The sequence below is a fragment of the Saccharomyces kudriavzevii genome (genome assembly GCF_947243775.1).
Source record: "Saccharomyces kudriavzevii IFO 1802 strain IFO1802 genome assembly, chromosome: 8".
In the NCBI taxonomy this organism is placed as follows: Eukaryota; Fungi; Ascomycota; class Saccharomycetes; order Saccharomycetales; family Saccharomycetaceae; genus Saccharomyces; species Saccharomyces kudriavzevii.
This window is the reverse complement of record NC_079279.1, coordinates 420,322-442,264: the sequence shown is the minus strand read 5'-3', so window position 1 is coordinate 442,264 and position 21,943 is coordinate 420,322. Positions and strand designations below refer to the sequence as shown.

The 21,943-nt window shown below is 40.9% G+C and overlaps 10 protein-coding genes across 10 annotated transcripts; all 10 read right to left on the bottom strand.

Annotated features, from left to right (window-relative positions):
• Positions 1–295: 295 nt before the first annotated feature.
• Positions 296–1,498, bottom strand: OYE2 (NADPH dehydrogenase; the record flags this gene model as incomplete). Its single annotated transcript, XM_056228565.1, has 1 exon — positions 296–1,498. The coding sequence occupies one exon, from the start codon at positions 1,496–1,498 to the stop codon at positions 296–298; it is 1,203 nt and encodes a 400-aa protein (XP_056088274.1).
• A 914-nt stretch (positions 1,499–2,412) lies between these two features.
• Positions 2,413–4,632, bottom strand: STB5 (Stb5p; the record flags this gene model as incomplete). Its single annotated transcript, XM_056228564.1, has 1 exon — positions 2,413–4,632. One exon carries the CDS (start codon positions 4,630–4,632, stop codon positions 2,413–2,415), a length of 2,220 nt encoding a protein of 739 aa, XP_056088273.1.
• A 1,358-nt stretch (positions 4,633–5,990) lies between these two features.
• ROF1 (Rof1p) lies at positions 5,991–7,373 on the bottom strand (the record flags this gene model as incomplete). The annotated part of the gene is made up of 1 exon (XM_056228563.1): positions 5,991–7,373. One exon carries the CDS (start codon positions 7,371–7,373, stop codon positions 5,991–5,993), a length of 1,383 nt encoding a protein of 460 aa, XP_056088272.1.
• Positions 7,374–8,392: 1,019 nt separating this feature from the next.
• On the bottom strand, positions 8,393–9,691 carry FMO1 (N,N-dimethylaniline monooxygenase; the record flags this gene model as incomplete). The annotated part of the gene is made up of 1 exon (XM_056228562.1): positions 8,393–9,691. The coding sequence occupies one exon, from the start codon at positions 9,689–9,691 to the stop codon at positions 8,393–8,395; it is 1,299 nt and encodes a 432-aa protein (XP_056088271.1).
• A 783-nt stretch (positions 9,692–10,474) lies between these two features.
• CTR2 (low-affinity Cu transporter) lies at positions 10,475–10,993 on the bottom strand (the record flags this gene model as incomplete). The annotated part of the gene is made up of 1 exon (XM_056228561.1): positions 10,475–10,993. One exon carries the CDS (start codon positions 10,991–10,993, stop codon positions 10,475–10,477), a length of 519 nt encoding a protein of 172 aa, XP_056088270.1.
• Positions 10,994–11,283: 290 nt separating this feature from the next.
• Positions 11,284–12,597, bottom strand: ENO2 (phosphopyruvate hydratase ENO2; the record flags this gene model as incomplete). The annotated part of the gene is made up of 1 exon (XM_056228560.1): positions 11,284–12,597. One exon carries the CDS (start codon positions 12,595–12,597, stop codon positions 11,284–11,286), a length of 1,314 nt encoding a protein of 437 aa, XP_056088269.1.
• A 520-nt stretch (positions 12,598–13,117) lies between these two features.
• Positions 13,118–15,589, bottom strand: SPC97 (gamma-tubulin-complex subunit SPC97; the record flags this gene model as incomplete). Its single annotated transcript, XM_056228558.1, has 1 exon — positions 13,118–15,589. One exon carries the CDS (start codon positions 15,587–15,589, stop codon positions 13,118–13,120), a length of 2,472 nt encoding a protein of 823 aa, XP_056088268.1.
• Positions 15,590–16,345: 756 nt separating this feature from the next.
• ATG7 (Atg7p) lies at positions 16,346–18,238 on the bottom strand (the record flags this gene model as incomplete). Its single annotated transcript, XM_056228557.1, has 1 exon — positions 16,346–18,238. One exon carries the CDS (start codon positions 18,236–18,238, stop codon positions 16,346–16,348), a length of 1,893 nt encoding a protein of 630 aa, XP_056088267.1.
• A 341-nt stretch (positions 18,239–18,579) lies between these two features.
• NMD3 (ribosome-binding protein NMD3) lies at positions 18,580–20,136 on the bottom strand (the record flags this gene model as incomplete). The annotated part of the gene is made up of 1 exon (XM_056228556.1): positions 18,580–20,136. One exon carries the CDS (start codon positions 20,134–20,136, stop codon positions 18,580–18,582), a length of 1,557 nt encoding a protein of 518 aa, XP_056088266.1.
• Positions 20,137–20,501: 365 nt separating this feature from the next.
• DBP8 (ATP-dependent RNA helicase DBP8) lies at positions 20,502–21,815 on the bottom strand (the record flags this gene model as incomplete). The annotated part of the gene is made up of 1 exon (XM_056228555.1): positions 20,502–21,815. The coding sequence occupies one exon, from the start codon at positions 21,813–21,815 to the stop codon at positions 20,502–20,504; it is 1,314 nt and encodes a 437-aa protein (XP_056088265.1).
• Between the last annotated feature and the right edge of the window lie 128 nt (positions 21,816–21,943).

Below are 21,943 nucleotides of genomic sequence, written 5' to 3'. Positions count from 1 at the left end.
ATTCTCTCTTGTAGAGATAGAAATATGAGTTTTACAGGTGGGTAGAGTTTTGGCCGGGCGGGGCCTTTGAGTAAAGTGATCAACAGCCTTCTATATGTGCGGATTTGTTCCATTGTCCTGGAACGAATGTTTATGAAATAACAAACTTAGAAACGTGACTTCCTTCTTCCATACACACCTCTCGCACCCGCCAAGAAGAAAGTCTGTTAATATTTCATTAAAAATAATTAATCCTAAATATATTCATTCGTTAATTATATAGAGCGGGATACGGCAAAACTGTTCTTAACCCTGGTCAGTTTTTGTCCCAGCCGAGCTTGAGAGCTTCTTCGTATGTGGGATAGTCAATGTAGCCCTTGGCTGACATTGAGTAGAAAGTTGTTCTGTCATATTTGTTCAATGGTAAACCCTTTTCTAGACGGTCCACCAAGTCTGGGTTAGAAATGAAGAATCTGCCATAACCGATCAATGTTCTTGGATCCTTTACTTCCTCTCTAACGACTTCTGGGTGCAGAGCATAGTTACCGGCCCTGATGATGGCACCCTTCCAGATAGAGTAAACAAACTGGTTGCTACCTCCATCGTATGCACCTTCACCTTCAGCTAAGAACGGGTTAGTGACACGAGGTTCAACCAGGTGGACGAAAGCCAAACGTTTGCCGGCGTTAGCTCTCCTTTCTAATTCACCCAAAACGTAGGCATACTGAGCAACAATGCCGGTTTCAGCACCACCAGACATACTGTTAAAAACACCGTATGGGGATAATCTCAAACCAACTTTTTCTTGACCAATGGCTTCGACGATAGCATCAACGACCTCTAGGGTGAAGCGAGCTCTGTTCTCTATGGATCCACCGTACTCGTCGGTTCTGTTATTGGAATGAGGGTCTAAGAACTGGTTCAAGAGGTAGCCGTTGGCACTGTGGATTTCAACACCATCAGCACCGGCAGCAATAGAGTTCTTTGCGGCCTGGACGTACTCCTTGATGTATTGCTTGATTTCGTCCTTTGTTAGACTGTGCTGTGGGTTGTTGGCTTTCTTAGCCTTTTCTTCCTGTTCAGCACTCATGTAGACGTTGTCGGAAGCGGAATCGTAACGCAAACCGTCTCTGGCAAGGGTGTCTGGGAAAGCAGCCCAACCCAGGACCCATAATTGGACCCAGGCGAACGATTTCTTTTCATGGATAGCTTTGAAAATCTTGGTCCATTCCTTCATTTGTTCCTCAGACCAGATACCTGGAGCGTTGTCGTAACCACCAGATTGTGGGGAAATGAAAGTACCTTCAGTGATGATCAAGGTACCAGGTCTTTGAGCACGTTGGGTGTAGTATTCAACGGCCCAGTCCTTGTTTGGGACGTTGCCTGGGTGCTGAGCCCTCATTCTAGTCAATGGAGGAATAACGGCACGGTGTAGAAGTTCATTGTTACCAATCTTGATTGGTTTAAAAAGGTTGGTGTCATTCAAGGCTTGTGGCTTAAAATCTTTAACAAATGACATTTTGCTCGGATTCGGTGTGATGTTTTTTTGCTTCGTCTATATACTAGTTTACGCTACGAAACAAGAATGAAGGAGTCCTGCAATTGGAGATCTGTTCGACCTTTTATATTTTAGGAGACCACCAGGGAAGAAGGAGACCAAGATACCTCGAGGAAAGCACGTTTCAGGTACCCAAAAAGAAACGCGCTGCTGGAACAATATGGAAAAAGAAAGGCTGCCAAACAATGGCGACGATTTCTTACTCAGAAGGGAAGCTCTCACCGACTTCTCTCCGTTTTGCTTTACTAAGCGCACGAACGGAGGCGAACATGCCGCTTCCGTTCCGTGCCATATATTCATTTATTTGGTAATGATTATCCAGTCGTGGGTAACAATCTATGGAATAGGATCTGAGGTTGAACTAGAGTAATACTGAAGCACAGAACTTTATTACGTAATAATTTCTCCATGTTTTCGTCGCAATTTGCGTCTTTTTTGGGTTTGTTGGCGTCTTGGAGGGTGACCATCTCATGCTGCCCCAAGGAACTGGGTGATTTTGCTCCGCGTATTGACTTACAAGTTCCATTACATATTTTTTCCTCGTGAATTTGATGTTGACGTCCTACAGCATTGGTCATCTTCAAACGCTTAGTCATCTTCAAGCTCTCTTACTAATAAAGTACGGCAAGACGCTCCGCTGTCTTTGTTCTGAGGTGAATGCCCCAGTGGTAAAACGATGCGCGATTGGGCTGGATTTACCCGTAACTCGTTTCTTCAGATAAGAATTGACGTTACTTTATAGAATATCTATGCTTCATAAATAATACGTATGTGAGTTACACCGTAACTGACAAAGATTTATACCTTGCGGATGCATTGTTCTCGAGTGGTTACAATAAATATGATGAAATGAAAATGTACTGGGTGAACCTATGTCATACGAGCTTATCGACCCAGGAAACGTCAACGTTGTTTTCGTCCAAGATGTCTTGGTACGAGTCGCTGGCACCGAATAACTCTCTTGTTAATTGGTCCATATTAGGGACTTTTCCATGGCTCAAGCTAATATCTAGGATTGTGTTACTGATGTTCTGGAAAACGTCAGCGCATTTCATGGCAAAGATCCATCGCTCGCCAAAATGTCTTAGTATCTCAACACACTGTTGAATTTCGATTTTACTTTCGATTAGGTCAATGCTCCATTGACAAAGGCAGTACAAAATAGTGTTACAAATGGTTAATGTTCTGAATAGAGTAATCCAATTTAGGGGCAACAGCCGCTTCTTGTAAAGTGTGTAAGTGTGTTTCCAGGCCTGCAGACAGAACTCACCCAATGTAGATAATGAGTCAATGGGCGGCTTCGGCATCAATGCAGATGGTCTGTATAGTAAGATCTGCAATTGAGAGTACCTCATAGCTAACCAAATCTTTGAACTATGGAAAGAGATCACATTGGTGGTAGAACTGCTGCCCCTTTCGACCTCATCCATCTGAGAATTCTTCAGCGTCCTTCTTTCTGACTCTCGTGAGTAAATATCATCTAGCTCCTTGCGCAATCCACTTATGATTTCTTGTTTTTGTTCAATGGTTAGTTTTTGTCGTCCTGCACTCACGGAGTGAACTTGTTTATAAATGCGGCCTCCCATCTTCCTCAATGATATCATCAGCTTAGTCATCTCCAAGTCATCCCTTTCATCTCCATACAGCGCTCTCGGTAGAGGTACAGTGATGTCTTCGTCGTCAATTCCAGAAATACGCCCCAGCGAAGTGCATACCAGCCTTTCGAAACAATAGGCGCTCCAAAATACTCTATACCTTGCTTCCGCCTCCATGGCCGACATACTCTTGAGTTTTTTGGCAGTCAATTCCCTATTAAGGCCTAAGCCTATGGTCGATCTCATTATGATGCCACTGATCGTCCATGATGAAGAGCCCTTCGGCTCGAAAAACGAATATATGCCCAACAATAACAGACATCGTACCGTTTCGATATCTTGCAGAATTATCACGCTACGGAATTTTTTCATGGCCAAAAATGCCAAATGTTCACTTAGACATTCTTCGTCCTGGGAAACCATACCAGCACGTTGCAGAGTTGTGCAGCCAATAGCCATTATCATATATACTTTGAAGACAAAGCTATCGGGGTAGTTCTTGTTGTCACACAATGTTTCGAAATCTGTGATTGTGGAAGCATCGTTTAAAAATGCTATTTTATCGATCATGGGGAATAACCGATGATTGTGCTTGAAGTATGCAGCGATGAACCTGTCCAGCAGAGATCGATCGATTGATTTAAACGAGCCATCTTCCTTGACCCATGATGTTGTCCTACCGCCCTTGAAGCAACATGACAAAGTTTCAAATTCTATCGAGGACGCATCGACGGGTACAGAATCATATCTTCCATTGGAAACGGGATGGTTTGCATACATGCTAAGGTTAAGTTGTGGCGCACTGCTATTATTGCCAATATCATTGCTGTTGTCATCGTTGTTGGCACTGTTGTTATTGCTGTTTTCTAGTGGTACAGATTGGGCATTCGTAAGCGCCGACCCACTAATAACCGGCGACGGCGTGGTATATCCTCCGAATGACGCAGTTGTCGAACCTTGTTGCACTGAGGCGGGCAGCGATCGAGAAGGGACCATGGAGTTTTCGTTGGAAGATAAATGCGAGGAAGAATTGGTGCTATCATTCAATGATGTAAGCACCGAAATCAGCGATGAGACACCTTCGCCAGAATTCGGACTGGCTCCCATGACAAGGTTTATCGGGTCTGTCGGTTTTAGCTGTTTCATCCTGTGCGGATCATCATTTTCATAAGGTGAAAACCCGGGCGTTACGCCGCCATTTGTTGATGCTGAGCTAGAGGAGGCCGTCATACTCTGATTACTTAAGGGACTCTTGCCTGCTTTCTTGTTTCTTTTCACTGGGACATACTCTCCCCGAAGCATAGCGTCCGCTAACTCCTTCTTGGTACGCCTTGGAGCTCTACCTGGATAGGAACAGCGTGCTCCATTTTTATCGCAATTTGCACATGTCGGTATTTGTTTACCACACTTCTTCTTTAATTTTCTACAGCGTGCGCACGAATACAATTCGGTAGTTCGCTGTGAGCCTTCGTCTTGCTGTGCAAAACTAGCACCATCCATGTCCTTCACACCTTGTCTGATTTTTTTCCAGCTCTCTACGCCCGGATGATATACCTGTTGTGGATGCGTACAAGAATTAACCGAACCTTGCGAAGATCTTCATCGTCGGTGTTTTATCTCGGGAAGCTTAATTTTCCTTGATATTTCCGTTGTCTTTTTTTCCCGCAGCGTCTCGCATTTGTCGTCACCCTCCCGGAGGGTGACGGCGCCATGAAATGGATGTGACACTATATATCTAGTCGGTAAAGCAAGATATGCTAGGTGAAAGAAGCTGGAAAATCTACCTGAAATCATCTCCTGGTGTATGGAAGACAGTGCAGCGTTGAGTTTTCTCCTTCGACTTTCGTCGGGATTCAAGTTGTTATTTTTCGGCACTCCTTCAATTTGACTCGATAAGAGTTTTGCAAGAAATACGCAAAAGGGTTCATCAGGAAGGTATTTTCCCATTAACAGATTTGAAAGATGCCATCTTTCTTGAGGTCTACGTAATTATGCATATGTAGTCGGTAAATAATTGAATGGCACCAAAGCGTTTTAGTATTTTTTTTGGCTAATCTACCATTAATTAAGTTGGGGCAACCACGTACATTGGTATACATAACATTTTTTCTTTGAGTAGTATTTTCTCTTTATCTGTGTAACCAATGGCTATGGAAAGTGGTTCGCATAACTTCATGCTTTCTCGTTTCAGTCGTTGTTCTCCTGTACGCGCAAAATACGCGGCGAAGCAGTTACAGAAACACAATCATAGCATCGAGAACCCTCATACTTCAATTGCTTCTTCTACCACGCATCCGCTCTACCGCCGTTATCCCTTGATTCCTGGAGGTGACCTGTTATCTCATGAAAGAAATCACATACGGAAGATATGCCATGCAGGGCCTTCTGCTTTGCAAGGTGGGTCGGAATGAAAATTTGGATAGGGATAACAGGATTGTTGATACCCGTGAATCTGAAGTGTAGGCTTTCGCATGTGTTCGAGTGTGAGGTCTAGATTATTTCCATCTGCTTTGGTTTCATTCAGATTTTTTGCCATTGTCAGAGGTAACCTCAAGTTTCAAGTTATCCTGTTTCTTCCCTCTTTAGAAAACCTTTTACTGCTACAAATTTGTGGTATGCTGATTAGTATATTACACAATGTAGGCAATTGAAAGCTCAGGCCGTTTTGCGGCAGCTTTTCAAAATTCAACAATTGCTAGATAAGGAATAACAAGAGCAAAAGTTTTGTTCGCTGTTTTATATGGCTTTCCCGAAATTAAAAATTCAATTGAGTACTCTCCCGCGCAATCGAAAATGTTGATGGAACATAAGTCGACACTTTGGGGAGACCGTTAAATACACGAAAAGAAATGGGTCTACTATTTGGAGTAGCGAGGATGGTAGTCCTGATCGGTCGAAGCACTGTCTTTACTAAATGGCGGTGAATTGTGCGTTTTGTTTCGTGCAAGAGTCATTGGGTATTGTGCTGGAGGTGGGACATTCATACGAGGCGCTGGTAAAATATATATTCCATCCGAGTTCTTGGTGGCGGTAGATGTGGCTGTTGTCGAATGGGGAGGCTGAGCGACATTGGAACTCGTGATTATCTTTTGTTGTGAATAATCATGCACCAATATGGAATGCACAGGTGGCATCATGTTTGAAGGGATAGGAGCTGGAGGACTAATGCATTCAGGGCCCGATCTTGAGTAATACGGGTCCAAGTTTTGGTATGGTATTGCATGAAATTTTTTAGAAGAATACACCAGTGAAAGAGGCGTCACACCCCTTCCTTCGCAAGATGTTACAATGGGTTGTTGTTGTTGTGGTGGGTTAAAATTACTACAAAAGATCACAGGCTGTGAAACCGTGCGTCTCAGTCCAGGTTGGTAACGAGCACTATAGATGCCTAGTGGTTGCGGCGGGTGCTGTGCGTACGGAATAGGTAGCTGGTTCTGTTTCTCCATTGGGAATGCGTATTCCCGCTGTCGTTGGTGCTGGTCTTCGGTGATGTTTCTGAAGCTGGAAGGTGTCTGAATTTTACCTCTGCCATCAAAAAAAGGCATTCTAGTCGGAATATTTCGTGGAGGAATGGCATTGTTTTTTACAAAATCATTATAGGTCGACGAGGATGACAATGACCGACGCATTCCCGTGTTTTGTAATTTGGCCCTGTCTCTTTCACTACTTCTAGTAGGATTGGATCTGCCATTCCCCACAGCTACTTTTTTCAAAGCGTCTGTAAGTTTTTGTGAAGGTTGGAATTTATTAAAGAAAGGATTTTCCGAAGGTCTTTTCAAACTTCCTTGGTGAATGTCCTGTTCCTTATAATAGGCAACAAGGTGAAATGTTTCCAGCTTGCTGCCGTCGGTGGGATCTATGCAGTACTTCAAAGAGAATGTTTTTTTTAGTAACCCAGTGTAAACGTATTTCTGATGAGACCTCTCGAAGATGTTATAATCGAGGACAGTATGCAGTGAGGGATCTTGCGTGGAACCAAGTTTGTTATACTCTCTATATACGAGGAACTTGCCTGAAATTCTCGAAGGAGACCAAGAAAACCCATCGGTCCATCTCTTGATGCCGGATCTTTCTTCATTGAAAACAAAAATGTTTCCTGAGCCAACCAATTTAGCTTTTTCTGCTTCATATGGCCTTCGTTCGATGCATCTCAAATTTCCATCAAAAACGCCCTGGAAAACAAGGGCCAAATCCTCTTCGTTGTCAATGCACCCGTAGCAAGTGGGGCCGATACCTAGCATTGCTATACTTATTGATCGGTACCCTTTTTTTTCCTTTTTCTAGTGCTCGAACTGTTATCTTAATTGTTAAAGTTCCCTTTTTTTCCGCTTTGGCATTTATTTGTTGAAGGAGGGCTTACAAGAATGTACGCATAAAATACTGACCCATATAAATAAATACAGAACGCTACATTGCCGGCCTCCGACAGTAAATGTATATAAATTACCCGCCTACTCCTTAATATAAAGAAGAAACAAAATCGTTGATTATGAAGTTTTACTAAGTAATTACTCACTTTTTGACTTTTCTGCTTGTACCTTTAGCTGCGTCTGCCTTTTTTCTTTGTCCCTCTCCCTCTTCGTTTTCAATTCAAAATATACGACCGAGAAAAAGAAAGATTGCTTAAAAGCTAGAAGAATAATTAAAGTTCCATAGCCAGACTAAAAAATGTATATTCTTTTTTTTTACACGTAAAGGTTAGAAGTCATAGTCATGTGTGAAAATGATCCGAACTTATCACTTAATGTATCACCTAGTAGTGGTCAAGAAAGTAAAACTCAAAATTATGGGTTTCTACCGCCTCTTTTTCGCTGCCATAGATTCGCACGTTAATGAGATCTTTAAAAGGACCGTCTCTGCAGCATATTGAGGTTTGTACTAGCGCGCCTGTGCTGATTTTCCAGATTCGGGGGGAGAGTTTCCTTTCCCGGTCACGAAAATCGCGTGGCCGCTGGACACTGCGGTCTTTTGAAAGCGATTTAACTGCGCTGCTTTTTGAAACCTTGTTTAAGGTTTGCAATTGCCGGAACGGAAGTTAACGGAAAATCAGTAGTCGTTAAAGTACGAAAGAAAGGAAAGTACAATTTTACAGAGATGGTACGATATACGTTACATATGACCGGATCATTTACAACGTCGGTAAAAAAAGGCTGAGGCAGGAATTTTCTTCCCTTAACAGTGACAGGGTATATACATGAGCAAAAGTGGAGAGTTTTAGCGGCACAACATGTGGTTTTTTATACAAATACATACTTTTTTGTCAAGCATGTGGCGCTGGGAGGAAGTACGGTATTTTTTTTTCCCTTAGGGTTTGTGCGTGTTCAGTAAGAAGCATATTTCTCTCCTCCTTGTCTGTGTAACTGGTGTTTCTTAGTTCTGTAAGTCTCTCGTCCCATTTCACTGGATCAAAATGGCCGATTCTATGTGGAATACTGCTCAGAATTTCCTGTAGCTCCGCATAGTGTTCGAGATCTTTGCCCTTTGGGAAATTATGGGCACCGCAGATGCTAGAGTCGAATTCTGTTGCTATTGGTAGGTTCTTACAAAATGCTTCTACCATGATGGCAGCTTGGAGTTCTGACAGTGGGAAGGGAATGACCAATTGAGGGATTAGGATGAAAGATAATGTGGGATCCTTCACGTAAATCATATGCTCCCATAGATTGTGCAGGTTGACGGACGAGTTTCTATCGTGAGTGACACCTTCTCCTAACACGTCCAACCTAATGGAGGGCTCTATAAAGGGGAAGCTGTAATAATAGCCCGTAGCGAAAACAATATAGTCCACATTTTGAATTACTCTCCCATCAGATAAAGCTACCGAACTATTTCTCCGATCAGCACCATTTATTGTTGGAATGGTCTCGATTAATTTCGCCTTTGGCTGATTGCTTGCAGCCTCCCTTATACTATTATAAACTTTCTTCGCAACAGTTGTCAATTGGTTGGCAATATCTTGACCAGAACTACCATTCCCCACTACAATAACCGTTTTGTCGCGGGCGAATTCGCAGTTTTTGAAATTTTTGGAATGGATGGCGCTCTTATCATCGAACCATTGACCGATTCCCGTGATGCTGGATGGAAATTTGGGCGCACTATAGTGGCCCGAGGCAACAATAGCAAAATCAAAATCAGATTTGGTCGTCGCAAGCCCATTTTTGTAAGTTATTTTCCACTGAGAACCCCTTTTCTCCAAATGGGTAACCTCGGTACTGAAGTGGATTGTAATGCAATCTTTGTTGGCTACGAACGTTTTATAATATTCCTTCAGATACTCCCAGATGTTTTTCCTAGAGGGATATAAAGGGACGCTTGCGTCGAAGGGGAACCCGCTAAACTGCATTAGCTCTTTAGATATATTGGTTTCCAAATGATCATACATAACCCTTCCATCCTTCTCTTGTTCTGGATAGTGCCAAACACCGCCAATGTCGTAATCCTTTACAAAGATCTCTATTTCAAGATTATTGAGACTTTGTGAGAATACTCTGGCAGCAGCCAACCCCCCTGGTCCCCCACCTATAATAGCCAATCTTTTCTTGTCATTCACTGTCATACTTAATTATTCCTGGTTGTCTTTCATTTATTGCTCGGGCTTCCCTTGATAGGCTCAGTTTCGATCTTTGTAAGAATAGTAGCTTATTTAAATACGGCGTTTTGAATTGATTGTGATCTTTGCAGTCGCATGTATCCTCGATATGAGGCTACAGGTTATCTTGAATGATGGCTTTTTTCGGCAAAAAGGTGTCTGGCGCTTTCAGTGTAAAGGTAATATCATGTGATTAGGAACGCAAGTTACAGATCAATGAGTATTGAATGAACAGATAGATAAGACGGCATCGAATACGTCTTCAAATGTTGAGCCAGTACTCGACATGTCGTAGCAAACGAAGATGCGAAGGACTTGAGTGCTCATAAAACATGCTGGCTTGATTTTCAGTGCATTTGCGGGAAAAACGAACAAAAGTAGCGGCAGGCTATGGACGAAAGAGTACAGCAGCAGATAGCATGATCAATGGTAGTTCATTAGAAAAATTGAATACTTTCATCACCCCATGATCTCTGTAATGCGCGCTTATAACATGAGTTTCTTCAGCTATCGTGACTACTGAGGTTGCGCTCAGAAGTGATCTTACAAAAGGGAAAGGTATTTAAACTTGCATCGAAGGCTAGTATTGTATAAGTGCTAAATAATGTACATGCGCTGCTTACGTAGTTTAAAATTGTAGAAATTGTGAAAAAGTGGGGGGCATGAAGTGAAAAGACAGCACGATAAAAACAGTCAGCAGAAAATGAAGACCGATATATGTTATTATATCAACTTCGATTTGCTGCCATCTCAATGGCAGGCAAGCGAACTGTCATCTATCTCAGGATAGTACGAGGCACTCCAACTGTAATTTCCCCATATTGCTCCACATACCACAGCTAACATCAACCAGCCGTTGTAAGTCATGAACACAAGCATCAGCATAAACGAAAATCCAACTTGTAGGCCATATAGAATGCTATTGGAAACTTTGTCGGCTTGATTAATCTTAACTTGAGAACGATTAGGCAGCAATGCTCTCTGCGACAATTGTTTTTTATGGATGCAGTATTTTAGATACTCGTAAAGATATGCCATCCCAAAAATTGCTAAACAACTTAAAATTAGCCCAGGCAAGGTCTTGATATGCCACCATTCAAAGACAATACAAGTGTTTTTGTATGACCATGAGAATAGCATGTTCATAGAGCACGTATCGTCTCCGTCTCCCATGTGCATGCCATCGTGATCGTGGCCTGTGCTTGCTTCCATCATGTGCGTTGGGCTCCGTACCTTTTTCGTGTCGCCGACAAATGAAGTTGTTGTCATGTCGATTTATAGTATCTAAGTACTCCTTTTCCAAGCTTCCTTATCTTGCATATAGGAAATTCAAAAAGAACGTACTTCAGGAAGTCCCGCCGTGTGCACCTTTTTTTTTTTCCCCTACGCTGTCATCGATTAACGATTAAAGCATTTCGGAAATTAAGAGGACAATAACTTATAAAACTGTATCATTTTTAAACCTAAATAGATTCATAAACTATTCGTTAATATAAAGTGTTCTAAACTATGATGAAAAAATAAGTAGAAAAGACTAATAATTCTTAGTTAAAAGCACTTTACAACTTGTCACCGTGGTGGAAGTTGGCACCAGCGAAGACAGCGTTGTCACCTAATTCTTCTTCGATTCTCAACAATTGGTTCAACTTAGCCAATCTTTCGGATCTAGCTGGAGCACCGGTCTTGATTTGACCAGTTCTCAAACCGACAACCAAGTCAGCGATGAAAGTGTCTTCAGTTTCACCAGATCTGTGGGAAACCATGACACCCCAGCCGGCAGCGAAAGAGTCTTGAGCAGCCTTGATGGATTCAGACAAGGTACCGATTTGGTTAACCTTCAACAACAAAGCGTCAGCAGCCTTCTTTTCAATGGCGGTGGCAATTCTAGCTGGGTTGGTGACAGTCAAGTCATCAGCAACAATTTGAATACCAGCGGTCTTGAAGAAGTGAGACCAAGCTTCCCAGTCATCTTCAGCAAATGGATCTTCGATGGAGACAATTGGGTATCTCTTCATCAAGGAGTGGTACATGTCAGCTAATTCGACACCAGACAACCACTTGGATTTGTCAGAATCTGGGTTCTTGAAGTCCAAGTCGTACTTACCGTCCTTGAAAAATTCAGAGGAGGCACAGTCCAAACCGATTTGGACCTTACCGTCGTGACCAGCAGCCTTGATAGCGTCAACAATCAAGTCCAAAGCTTCTTCAGCAGTTTGAATGTTTGGAGCAACACCACCTTCGTCACCGACGTTACCGGCAGAAGCACCGTATCTCTTCTTGGTCAAAGACTTCAAGTTGTGGTAAACTTCGGAACCAATTCTCATGGCTTCAGCGAAGGTCTTAGCACCAGTTGGAGCAATCATGAATTCTTGCAAAGCCAAAGCACCACCAGCGTGGGAACCACCGTTCAAAACGTTCAAGAATGGAACTGGCAAAACGTATGGAGAAGTCTTAGACTTGGACAAGTCAGCCAAATGTTGGTACAATGGGACGTTCTTTTCAGCGGCAGCGGCTCTAGCAGCGGCCATGGAGACACCCAAGATAGCGTTAGCACCCAACTTGGACTTGTTAGCGGTACCGTCCAAAGACAACAAGAAGTCATCGACAGCCTTTTGGTTCTTGACATCTAGGTTGGCCTTGACGAAAGCAGCAGCAATAACGTTGTTGACGTTGTTGACAGCGTTCATGACACCCTTACCCATCCACTTGGATTTGTCTTCATCTCTCATTTCCAAAGCTTCGTGGATACCGGTGGAGGCACCAGATGGAACGATGGATCTGAAAACACCGTTTTCAGTGGTTAATTCGACTTCGACGGTTGGGTTACCACGGGAGTCGTAGACGGATCTAGCGTAAACTTTAGAGACAGCCATTATTATTGTATGATATAGTATTAGTTGCTTGGTGTTATGAAAGAAGAATAAGAAAAGGTAGAATAAAACAAAATATGTAAGAAAAAGAAGAGAAGTTGCAAATTAGAATTAATTACAATTGTGTTAGGTATAAATACGTTTTTAACAACTAGCCCTGGAAAGAAGATAATACTTTTTTTTATATATGCTTCGTGCCACTTGTCACATACAATTCTACAACCTTCGACAAAAATCCAAGTGATAATATGATCGAAGCCAGAAAGTAATGGAGAAAGAAAAAATTGGTGAACCACGCTGAATCAAATGATCAATACAACCAAAAAACCACCCTAGTAGTGCGTATGCTGACATGGTACCAATTCCAATTTTCTTGAACTCTGCATTTGAGAAAGTCGACAAAAGCTGGCTTCGAGATAAAGAGCGTGCGGTGTTCAGATGTACCAATTAGTGGATGCCAATTTGGAAGCGGGATTCCACTTTCTCAGCCAAACACACGTCATTAGTGACATTACGCCGCGTTTCATTTTCGGGACGAAGCTGGTGCTGAATGAAATGGCGTTATGGAGAAAAGAACCCTCTCTATACCTGCAGCATCGGCACTTGAACTATCGTAAAAATCGAAATTCTCAGTATTCAACTCTTCCACGAAACTAATCAGACACTTGTCAAAATTTTTGGAAGCGTTGCTGATGTACTCCACCAGTTTTTGAATTAGTTCTAAGGCAGCATCCTCTTGGTAACCGCCATTTTCTCGGCCATCGTTGCTTGCAGGATGTTCTTCGTTTAGTGATTTTATCATCAAGTTTTTATGTTTCTCGTAAAGTATGGGATCCAGATGACATAATTTTGCTTTCATAGATTTAATGAACTTGCAAAACTTGTATATAACATCGAATATCTGTAACTGTAGCGGAATCAAATCGGACAAGCAGCGGTTTGTCATAATGTTTGTTAATCCGCCCTCTAGCTCGTTCTGGATATCAACAGCAAGGGTAGGATTCTTGTAGCACTTTTCCAGTAGCTTCACTTCCTTGTCGATCACGTTTTGATTGAAGTATTCCATTAGCGCCTTGATGAAGTGATTCATTTTGCCGTGCAGGACCCTCGTAGTTCTTATGATCCCTCGTTTCACAGTACGTGAATAACCCCTATACTTCCAACTATAATTTTTTTTCAAATCCATCCAAGTGTCATCTAGCAGTCTTGAGTGATATTGTAGAACAAGTTGGTAGCGCGAAATAATTTGGTATTTTATCATGCACGTCCTACTGATAATGATATTCAATGGGTATGGTATGTTGATATCAAACCTCATATGATAAATTGCACTTCTGGGCATATATAGCTCTGGATTGGGCCCATAATTGGCGCCAGTTCTTCCTTTACTTAGTTCGTCAAAAAGAATGGCATTCATATTCTTGAAATTATTTGCCTGCATCAACGGATCACTGTCGTCCCTTATTGAATTATTTTCAGGTATTTTTGGATAAATCTGGAGATAATGTGATAAGACCTGCGGAAGTGCCTCTGCATCGAACTGTACGGTCAGAAGTTGTCTCATTAAATTGTTAGGGCGTTGCGATTGCCTATCTAACTCGAAATTCTGTTGTAGTTTGTCATGGCTTGCGCCGTTATTGTTTTTGTAATGCTTAGTAAGTTCACCCATATTTTTGGTCACAAACTTTAGTATGTTATGGCCATATTGGTAACCAAGAAATATTTTTTGCAACTGCTTCAAGACTGTAACCAAATCGTAACCTTGAAAAAATAGTTTCAAGAATATTTCATTAGCTCTGTTGTAGCATTCATCCACATACAGTTCAAGATTGGTACCCTCCATTAACTCAGCAAAATCACGAATCTCTTTAATGACTATATCACTGCTATTGGAAGGTATAGTGGGTATTTGTAGGCTGGCTCGTACCACTTTGAGTAAAATACCAGTTCTTAAAATTTTGAAAAGTAGATTCTTATCCTCTTCTGAGTCACAGTCCCGCAATAAAACATCTTTTCTGATGTAGTACTGTGTATCCCACGCTCTGTCTCTTGCGTCAAATATATTATCCGTTTTACCTTCTAAATCATCATAAGTCATGAATTCTTGATAAGGATCGTTTAAGAGACCCTGTGTTAACCATTCATACAACATCGTACAATAGTCCTGGCTTATGTTGTTCAATAGCTTCTTGAGGAATACTACACTTGATCTATCGCCCAAATTTTCCAGTATCTTTTGCTGGAAGATTTTCAATATGGCGCCACCTTTGGGAACTGGATACACCGTTGTGTCGAATGCCACAATCAATCTCAAATGCAAACTGCTTTCATTTTTCATATTGTCCATGAAATTATTGAAGTCATCTTGTGAGGACTGGTTCGTCCTTCTTTCCTCTATTTCCTTGCAAATTTCTTCATAAATATTGTAGAGTAATTCCATTTGTTTTGTTACTTCTGTTTCATTAATGATTTGTTCTAGTTCCCTAATGGAAAAATAAGGTACTTTATTAAAATCTCTTTCAAGTCTCTCTACCAAGATTTTCAAGTAGACATCTTCTAAAAATTTTCTAACTTCATAACCGAATCTTTGTAAAACCATTCCAAAACTTGCGTCGGACCATGTTTCATATGCCTTTGTTAATATCATGTATTGCTTACCATACCTAACAATTCTTCTACTAAATGTTTTGAAAGAAGGATCCATTTTCCTTGCAATCTTAAATTCTACTGGTGTCTCCGGATTGTTAGGTTCGTAGTCATTGAAATATCTAATATATGTTCCCTCAAGTCCAATTAGGACATTTAAAAGGTCTTTCACAACCAATGCCTCTTGTATACGTCTCTGATCGGGAGCTGATAGTTTTTCTAGCGAAAAAGACTTCAGCTTGGGATTGGTACTCCATAGTGGTTGGTGGTTTACTAGCTTTCCGAGTAAGGGAATATTGTTGGTATATCTCAGTAGCTCGGCCCTGTCATCCACTTCTTTAATTTCCATCTTTCAAACAACAGGTGTACAAAAAAAAATCTTGGAACGATTTACTTTTTGGATAGAAAAGGAGACTATAATGATGCCTTGGAGAAGAACTATGTGCGTTTATTAATAAACGTCGTAACTGGTACCTATTTCGGATGATCTTTTGAAATAGCTCTCTTTGTTTACATTTCTATCCTTCACTTTTGGCGTTTTTTGTTGTTCCGCGGATTACGTGACAACGAAGGGTAATATCAACATTTATTTATGTCGGCATATAGTTGTTATTAAAACGAGATTCTTTAATATTCAGTTAACGCAGCGACTTTTGAACGTTTGAAATTTGTTTATATTCTCTCACATGTTGATATAATTGAATTTTCTCGCCTTAAAAGTTGTTAGATTAACGAAGGAAAGAAATTGACATTAAACGTTGATATTTTGCGTGATTATATAAGGACTAGTAGTCGTTTATTTACAAAAAAGTGATAGCATCATGTGTAACAACACCAGCATTTTCGTACCTATTTTTGCATACTATGATTTTTATTAAGAGCTTATTGAAAAGTTGTATATTTATGTTTTGATGCCAGAGGTGAACAAACTTTCTATTGATTATATGATTATGAATGTTGTACTTCAAAACCAAAAAGTTTTGCTACTTTAATGACTTTCTTTGAATATAAATATTTAATTTTAAGAGCTTGTCAAGTTAGCTACAAAAAATTAGCCGTTTATAATACTTCCAATATATATGTATATGCTATCTCATGCAAAATTTCAGACTATTTCATCAGATTCATTACCTTCCCATTCAAAAACATCATTACCTAATAGTTCAACTTCTTGCTTTATAAGTGATAATCCGCTAATTTCCTCGAGATACAATGGGTTTTCCAATGCTTTCTTTACAAATTCCCAGCCTAACTCAGTGAAGGCTTCGATCACTTTGGGGCTGCATGCTGGACAATGCTCATATGCTGGAGTTTCTAATTTCAAAGTAGAAAAATTATGCAAAAACCCACGTATTTGATGAGGTATTTCTCCCAACACAGATGTTCCTGAAGCTGCGCTTTTAATTTGTAGCAATGAAGCCATCAATTCAACTGCCAAAGAAGAAGCCACCATCGCAACGCCTGGCCTAGTTACCGTACACATTTGATCTAAAGTCCTATCAGTCAAGCTGTCAGTTGGTGCCACTACATCATGGCAGAAGTAACAACCAAGTTGTTTTGAAAGGTGTTCATATCTATTGCCATGCCTCATAACCAAATAACTATCGAACCCCAAAGCAGCATTGATGACGATTTTATTTTCCATGTTGCCCAATAATGACGGTAACCATCTACTTTCTCGGGAATCCACCAAAAGGAAAATAACGTCGTGCCCTTTTATCAAAGCTCTTAACCTCTTAAAATCCCCATGTTGACTCTCCTCGTTAACTAATTTATGACCAACCATAGGGATACTTAATGTCACACCTGAAGCATCCATTAAGGGAAATATTTTTTTCAAAGAAGAAGCCGCAATCTCTGCCTTTGGTTTCCCACAGTCATCAAAATTATACAATGCCTGTCTAACAGGATTTGAATATGAAACTGTACCACTATCCACAAACGTAACTTTTCTAACGCCCCATGCCATTAATGCACGTGAAACGTAGCAACCTAATGTACCAGCACCTAGTAACAGTGCTTTTGTATTACTGATGACATCTAAATTCAAGTCAGGAACAATTCTCCACTTCATTAGCTTTAGATTTAAATCCACAGATTGATCAGCAATCTTCAATGGATCCAGCAAAGAGCCCAGATCAACAACACGTGGCGCCAGCTTTCCTTGCATATTTTTTTCCCATCCAGAAACTTTCATATCTGGGTTACTTGGTGATGATTGCGAATCACTGGAAACAAAGGTAACTTTTAACGCAAAACTTCCTCCTTTTTGTCGAATAATTAACAATTTGAAATCTGTCAAGTCAGGGACATCATGCCGTAACACACTTAGGAAGTTTTTCGTTAGAGCAGAAGGGACATTTTCCACCGTACTTGTATCTCTCACTGCCAGAACTTTAGTTTTTCCGATAATATGTTTGTCATAGTTTACTATGTCTTCATTTTCATTCAGTATACACACCCATTTTGAATAATTGGCATCAAACCAATCTTGATATTTCGTGCAGATATATGCTGAACTTGGCTCTGACCGCACATGTACAACTGTTGAAGAAGGTCTTTGGAAACAAGGAACACCTAACCAATAGTAAAATCTATATTTTTTTAAGTCAGCAAAACTAATGATTGCAAAGGAAACACAGTTATTGATATCCCTTAATCCATCTTCCCAGCACTCTAAGGCTCTTTGGCGCAAAAAATGTTGTTTGTCCAATTTCCTAAAGTCATCTAATACATTAAAGTTGAGAATTTTACCCCGTACAGGTACTTCATTGTCAGATCTGTTATTGTTCTCTTCGAAGCCTCGGCTAGTCAAGAATAGTGGAACTTGATCTGCAGATTTTGGAATATTACGAAGGTCCAAATTCACAACAAGTGGCTGAAACGTTGAATCCAATTTCAAAACATCGAGCTTCAGTCTCGATAGTTCCTGGAAGAAAGAAGTATCCAAAAATGATTTAAAGGGTGCCGTATAATTCAAAACTTTTTCTGACGACATTTCATTCCTTAATTATCCTCTTCCACTGACGAATTATCCGTTTTCTTTATCTATTACAATTGTAAAATGACGATTCCCTTAAATTTTTATTTTGCAGAAGAACTGAACGGAAAAAGATGTGACCAAAAGTAGATACGCCAATAAAGAAAGTAATAGATAAAAACAACGTGAAATAGGGTTCTGCAGATGAAAATCCTCAAGTTATGTAATCGCCACCCAATATATGCCGCTTATCATTCCATAGAATACATTTTGCACCTATACATGTATACAGATAAATTGAAATGCTAGTATTTGGTAAGTATATATATATATCATTCTTTTCCTCTCTTTCATTTTTCTTATTCCTGGGTTTCTACAGGTGCACTCTCGGCTCCATCATCCAGAGTCATTACATCCAATTCGTCGAGTAGTTCATCGATATTGATCTGTGGAGCATCTTCGTCCTCATCTTCATCCATTTCATGTTCTTCAGTAGGAGCATCCGCAACACGGTTTTTATATAGATTAACACTTTGTCTCAATTCGGCATCTTCTTCCAATTCCTGTAAGAATAACTCGTAATCCTTTTCGGCACGTTCCATTTCTTGCTTTTGGGCTCTCGAACTGTAATCTAGAGATGCATCAATATCCTTGTGTTCCTTAGCCATTCTCTTCAACTTCCAGTGTCTACTTTTCTTACTCTTTCTTTGGTACAACTTCTTCACAAGAACCACATCAGGCACATAGTCGATATTTAAACCATCAAACAGATCCGAATTGTAGTTCGAATTTGCGACGAAATAACCCATAACACTGTCACCTGCATGACAAATACCACCAAGATGAGATCTGGTATAGTAAACTTGGTCATTGACACCCAAATCTGAAGTTCTGGCAATAGTTATATCAGCCAAGACACGATTGCCTCTACTTATTCCTGTAGAGTCCACGTCCAGAACAATGAACTCCACTAATTGGGTGACGTCTGCCAAGGCATTGAACGGTGTCCTCCAGTACACCGATGGCGATAGGTCTGCGATTTGTAAAGTAGTTGGGTCCATGAACTGGACAGTGTTGGAGATTTTAGAACATAGAACAAACTGAGAAATGTCACTCATGGATTTAGCCAATTTTTTTGGTAAAACCACCAAGTCATCTTTACAGATGGGGACAATCTCCACAGAATATGAAAATTTATAAGTAGATGCGCCAGTATGGGTGTCCTGGGAAATAAGTTCTTCTGACTTTTTATGTTTGATTGGAACAACAGCGTTCAGAAAATCGATCATTTTAACTGCGTGGTTCTTTTGAGCGTAGAAGAAATCCAACCCATCTCTAGCTTCACTGATGGAAATGGTATCCACATGCGCGTTGTGCTTTAGAATCAGTTGTTCCAAGAACAAAAATGTCCTCTTGTGAGGCACTTTTTGTCTAATTTGAACAGTGGCTCTCCAAGTATTTGTAGTGTAGGACCTGGCACAGTCTGGGCATTGCATAGCGATGACAACGTATTCCACTTCAAAGATCTGTTGAATAATAGTATTCGTCATAGCTTCTCCCTGCACGGTGAGCTTGACTCTGATACGTCTGGAATGAGGTTCCGTCCAAATGAACGATGCATCCACCAATCTGACCTTAGTCAAACCCTTCAAACGGCGCAAACAAATGGCCAATAACTCTCTGGATTCTAATTCTGCTCTAATCCATTGACCAGGTGGTTGCAAAAACCTTTCACAGTTTCTACAAAAGGAAATGTTAGCTTCTCTTGGGATACCTTGTGTTATGTCTACAGTAAGTTTGATACAGTCGTAACACATAACCAACCCGGTGGAACCATCAATCGGGGTACCACAGTTACAACATAGAAGCGTAGCAGCATTTTGATGCTGGTGTTGATCGATAGGTGCAAACTCCATTCTTTTCTTAGTGACCTCCTTATGGTTTACTTAGATACTAAAAATTCGAGCTATATATTAAGCACCACTACGAAAAATATATAAAAGAATATCACGAAGAGTTTTCAATCATGGTCTAAAACCAATTCCACTCTACTATTTTTTCTTTCCGATGCGATGAGCTTCAAAAAATTTTCCAAATACATAAAGAAAAAAGAAAAAAGAAGAAAAAATCATTACCCGCCGAATGTTGTTATGTAATAGTGTCAGTAAAAGGTATTACTATTGAAAATATCTTCCACGTACGTCTATAAGTTGTTTCGATAAGAAATATCCAGGTGTGTCTGTGTGTATGATATGTGTATATTTAGAGTCTATTAACTGGTTCAAGAGCGCATACTTTTGCTGTCGATATGCTTCTGCTTTTGAAGCCTTTTTCTTTCACCGAAATTTTCCTTTTGCATTGCCATCAGCGATTCTCTCTTCGCCTTGGTTACTTTAGTTAGGGCTTTTCTTATAACGGCCGTGTCATGAACCTTGTTTGTCTCTGTCATCTTCTTGTTGATACGGTCTTCGATGGCCTGTATTCTGGAAACGTCTCTCTGCGTGACAAAAGATATAGCGTCACCATTTCTACCGGCACGCGCAGTACGACCTGATCTGTGGATGAATACATCTGGGTCTGAGGGGATATCGTAATTCACTACAAGCTCGACGGTTGGGATATCCAAACCTCTGGAAGCCACGTCTGTAGCGATCAGGACTCTTGCGGCATTAGCACGGAATCTATGCAACGAATTTGTTCTTTCCTGCTGAGGCATCTGAGAGTGCAGCGATGCCACCCTGACTTCCAGTTGTTTCAAAGTTCTCCTTAAGATCTCCGCAGTCATAGTTCTATTTACAAATATTATGGCGGTCTTGTTTTCGTATTCTTCACATGTTAATAATTGGTACAAATATGCTTCTTTGACGTGTTCTGGGACCAAGATATACTCTGTTTTCAGTGTTGATGGAATAGCCACATTATCCACGCTTTCCACTTGGTACGCGAATAATGGAGGTTTCCCCTCTTGCACCGGCGCATCTTGCAACGACCTTACCTGGTCCGTTATGGTAGCAGTGAACAGTAAGGTTTGTCTCTTATCCTTGGCAGGCAAGGCTCCTATACACGTGGCCAAGTGATCAGCAAACGTACTGGTTAGAAGAATATCAGCTTCATCCAGGACTAAATATTTAGCTCTCATTAGCCCTCCTACGGTATCCTCCCCGCTACTCATGATATGATGTGCCAAACGCCCGGGCGTAGCGATGATGAAGTGTGGCTTTCTTTGCAAAGCCAAAGCCTGTTGAATAATGCTTTCACCACCGACTACAACGGATACTCTTATGTTCATGCTGCTACCAAGTGCAGTAAACTGTTCAGCTATTTGCATGGCCAGTTCTCTGGTGGGGGTCAAGACCACCCCAAACATCCCGCATGGGTCCTCGGACCATTTGGTCAGCATAGGTCCTGCAAATGCAATGGTCTTACCAGAACCCGTCTTAGCACCACCAATACAGTCTCTTCCCTCCAGAATTTTAGGAATGCAAGCCTTTTGAATGGCGGTAGGCTGAGTAATTTTCATGGCCTTCAGAGATTCCGTAAGCCATTTTGATAGGCCTAGAGACTTGAAGTCTGTCGTCTTGGAAAGTTCTGACATGTTATGACGGCCTGATATGTATTCGTTATATTGTGGCTGACTAAGTTCCTCTTGAAACTACTTACACAGAGAACCAAGTTAGCCACTAATTTTTTTATTTACTATTTACAATCCGCGATGAGGTGAAA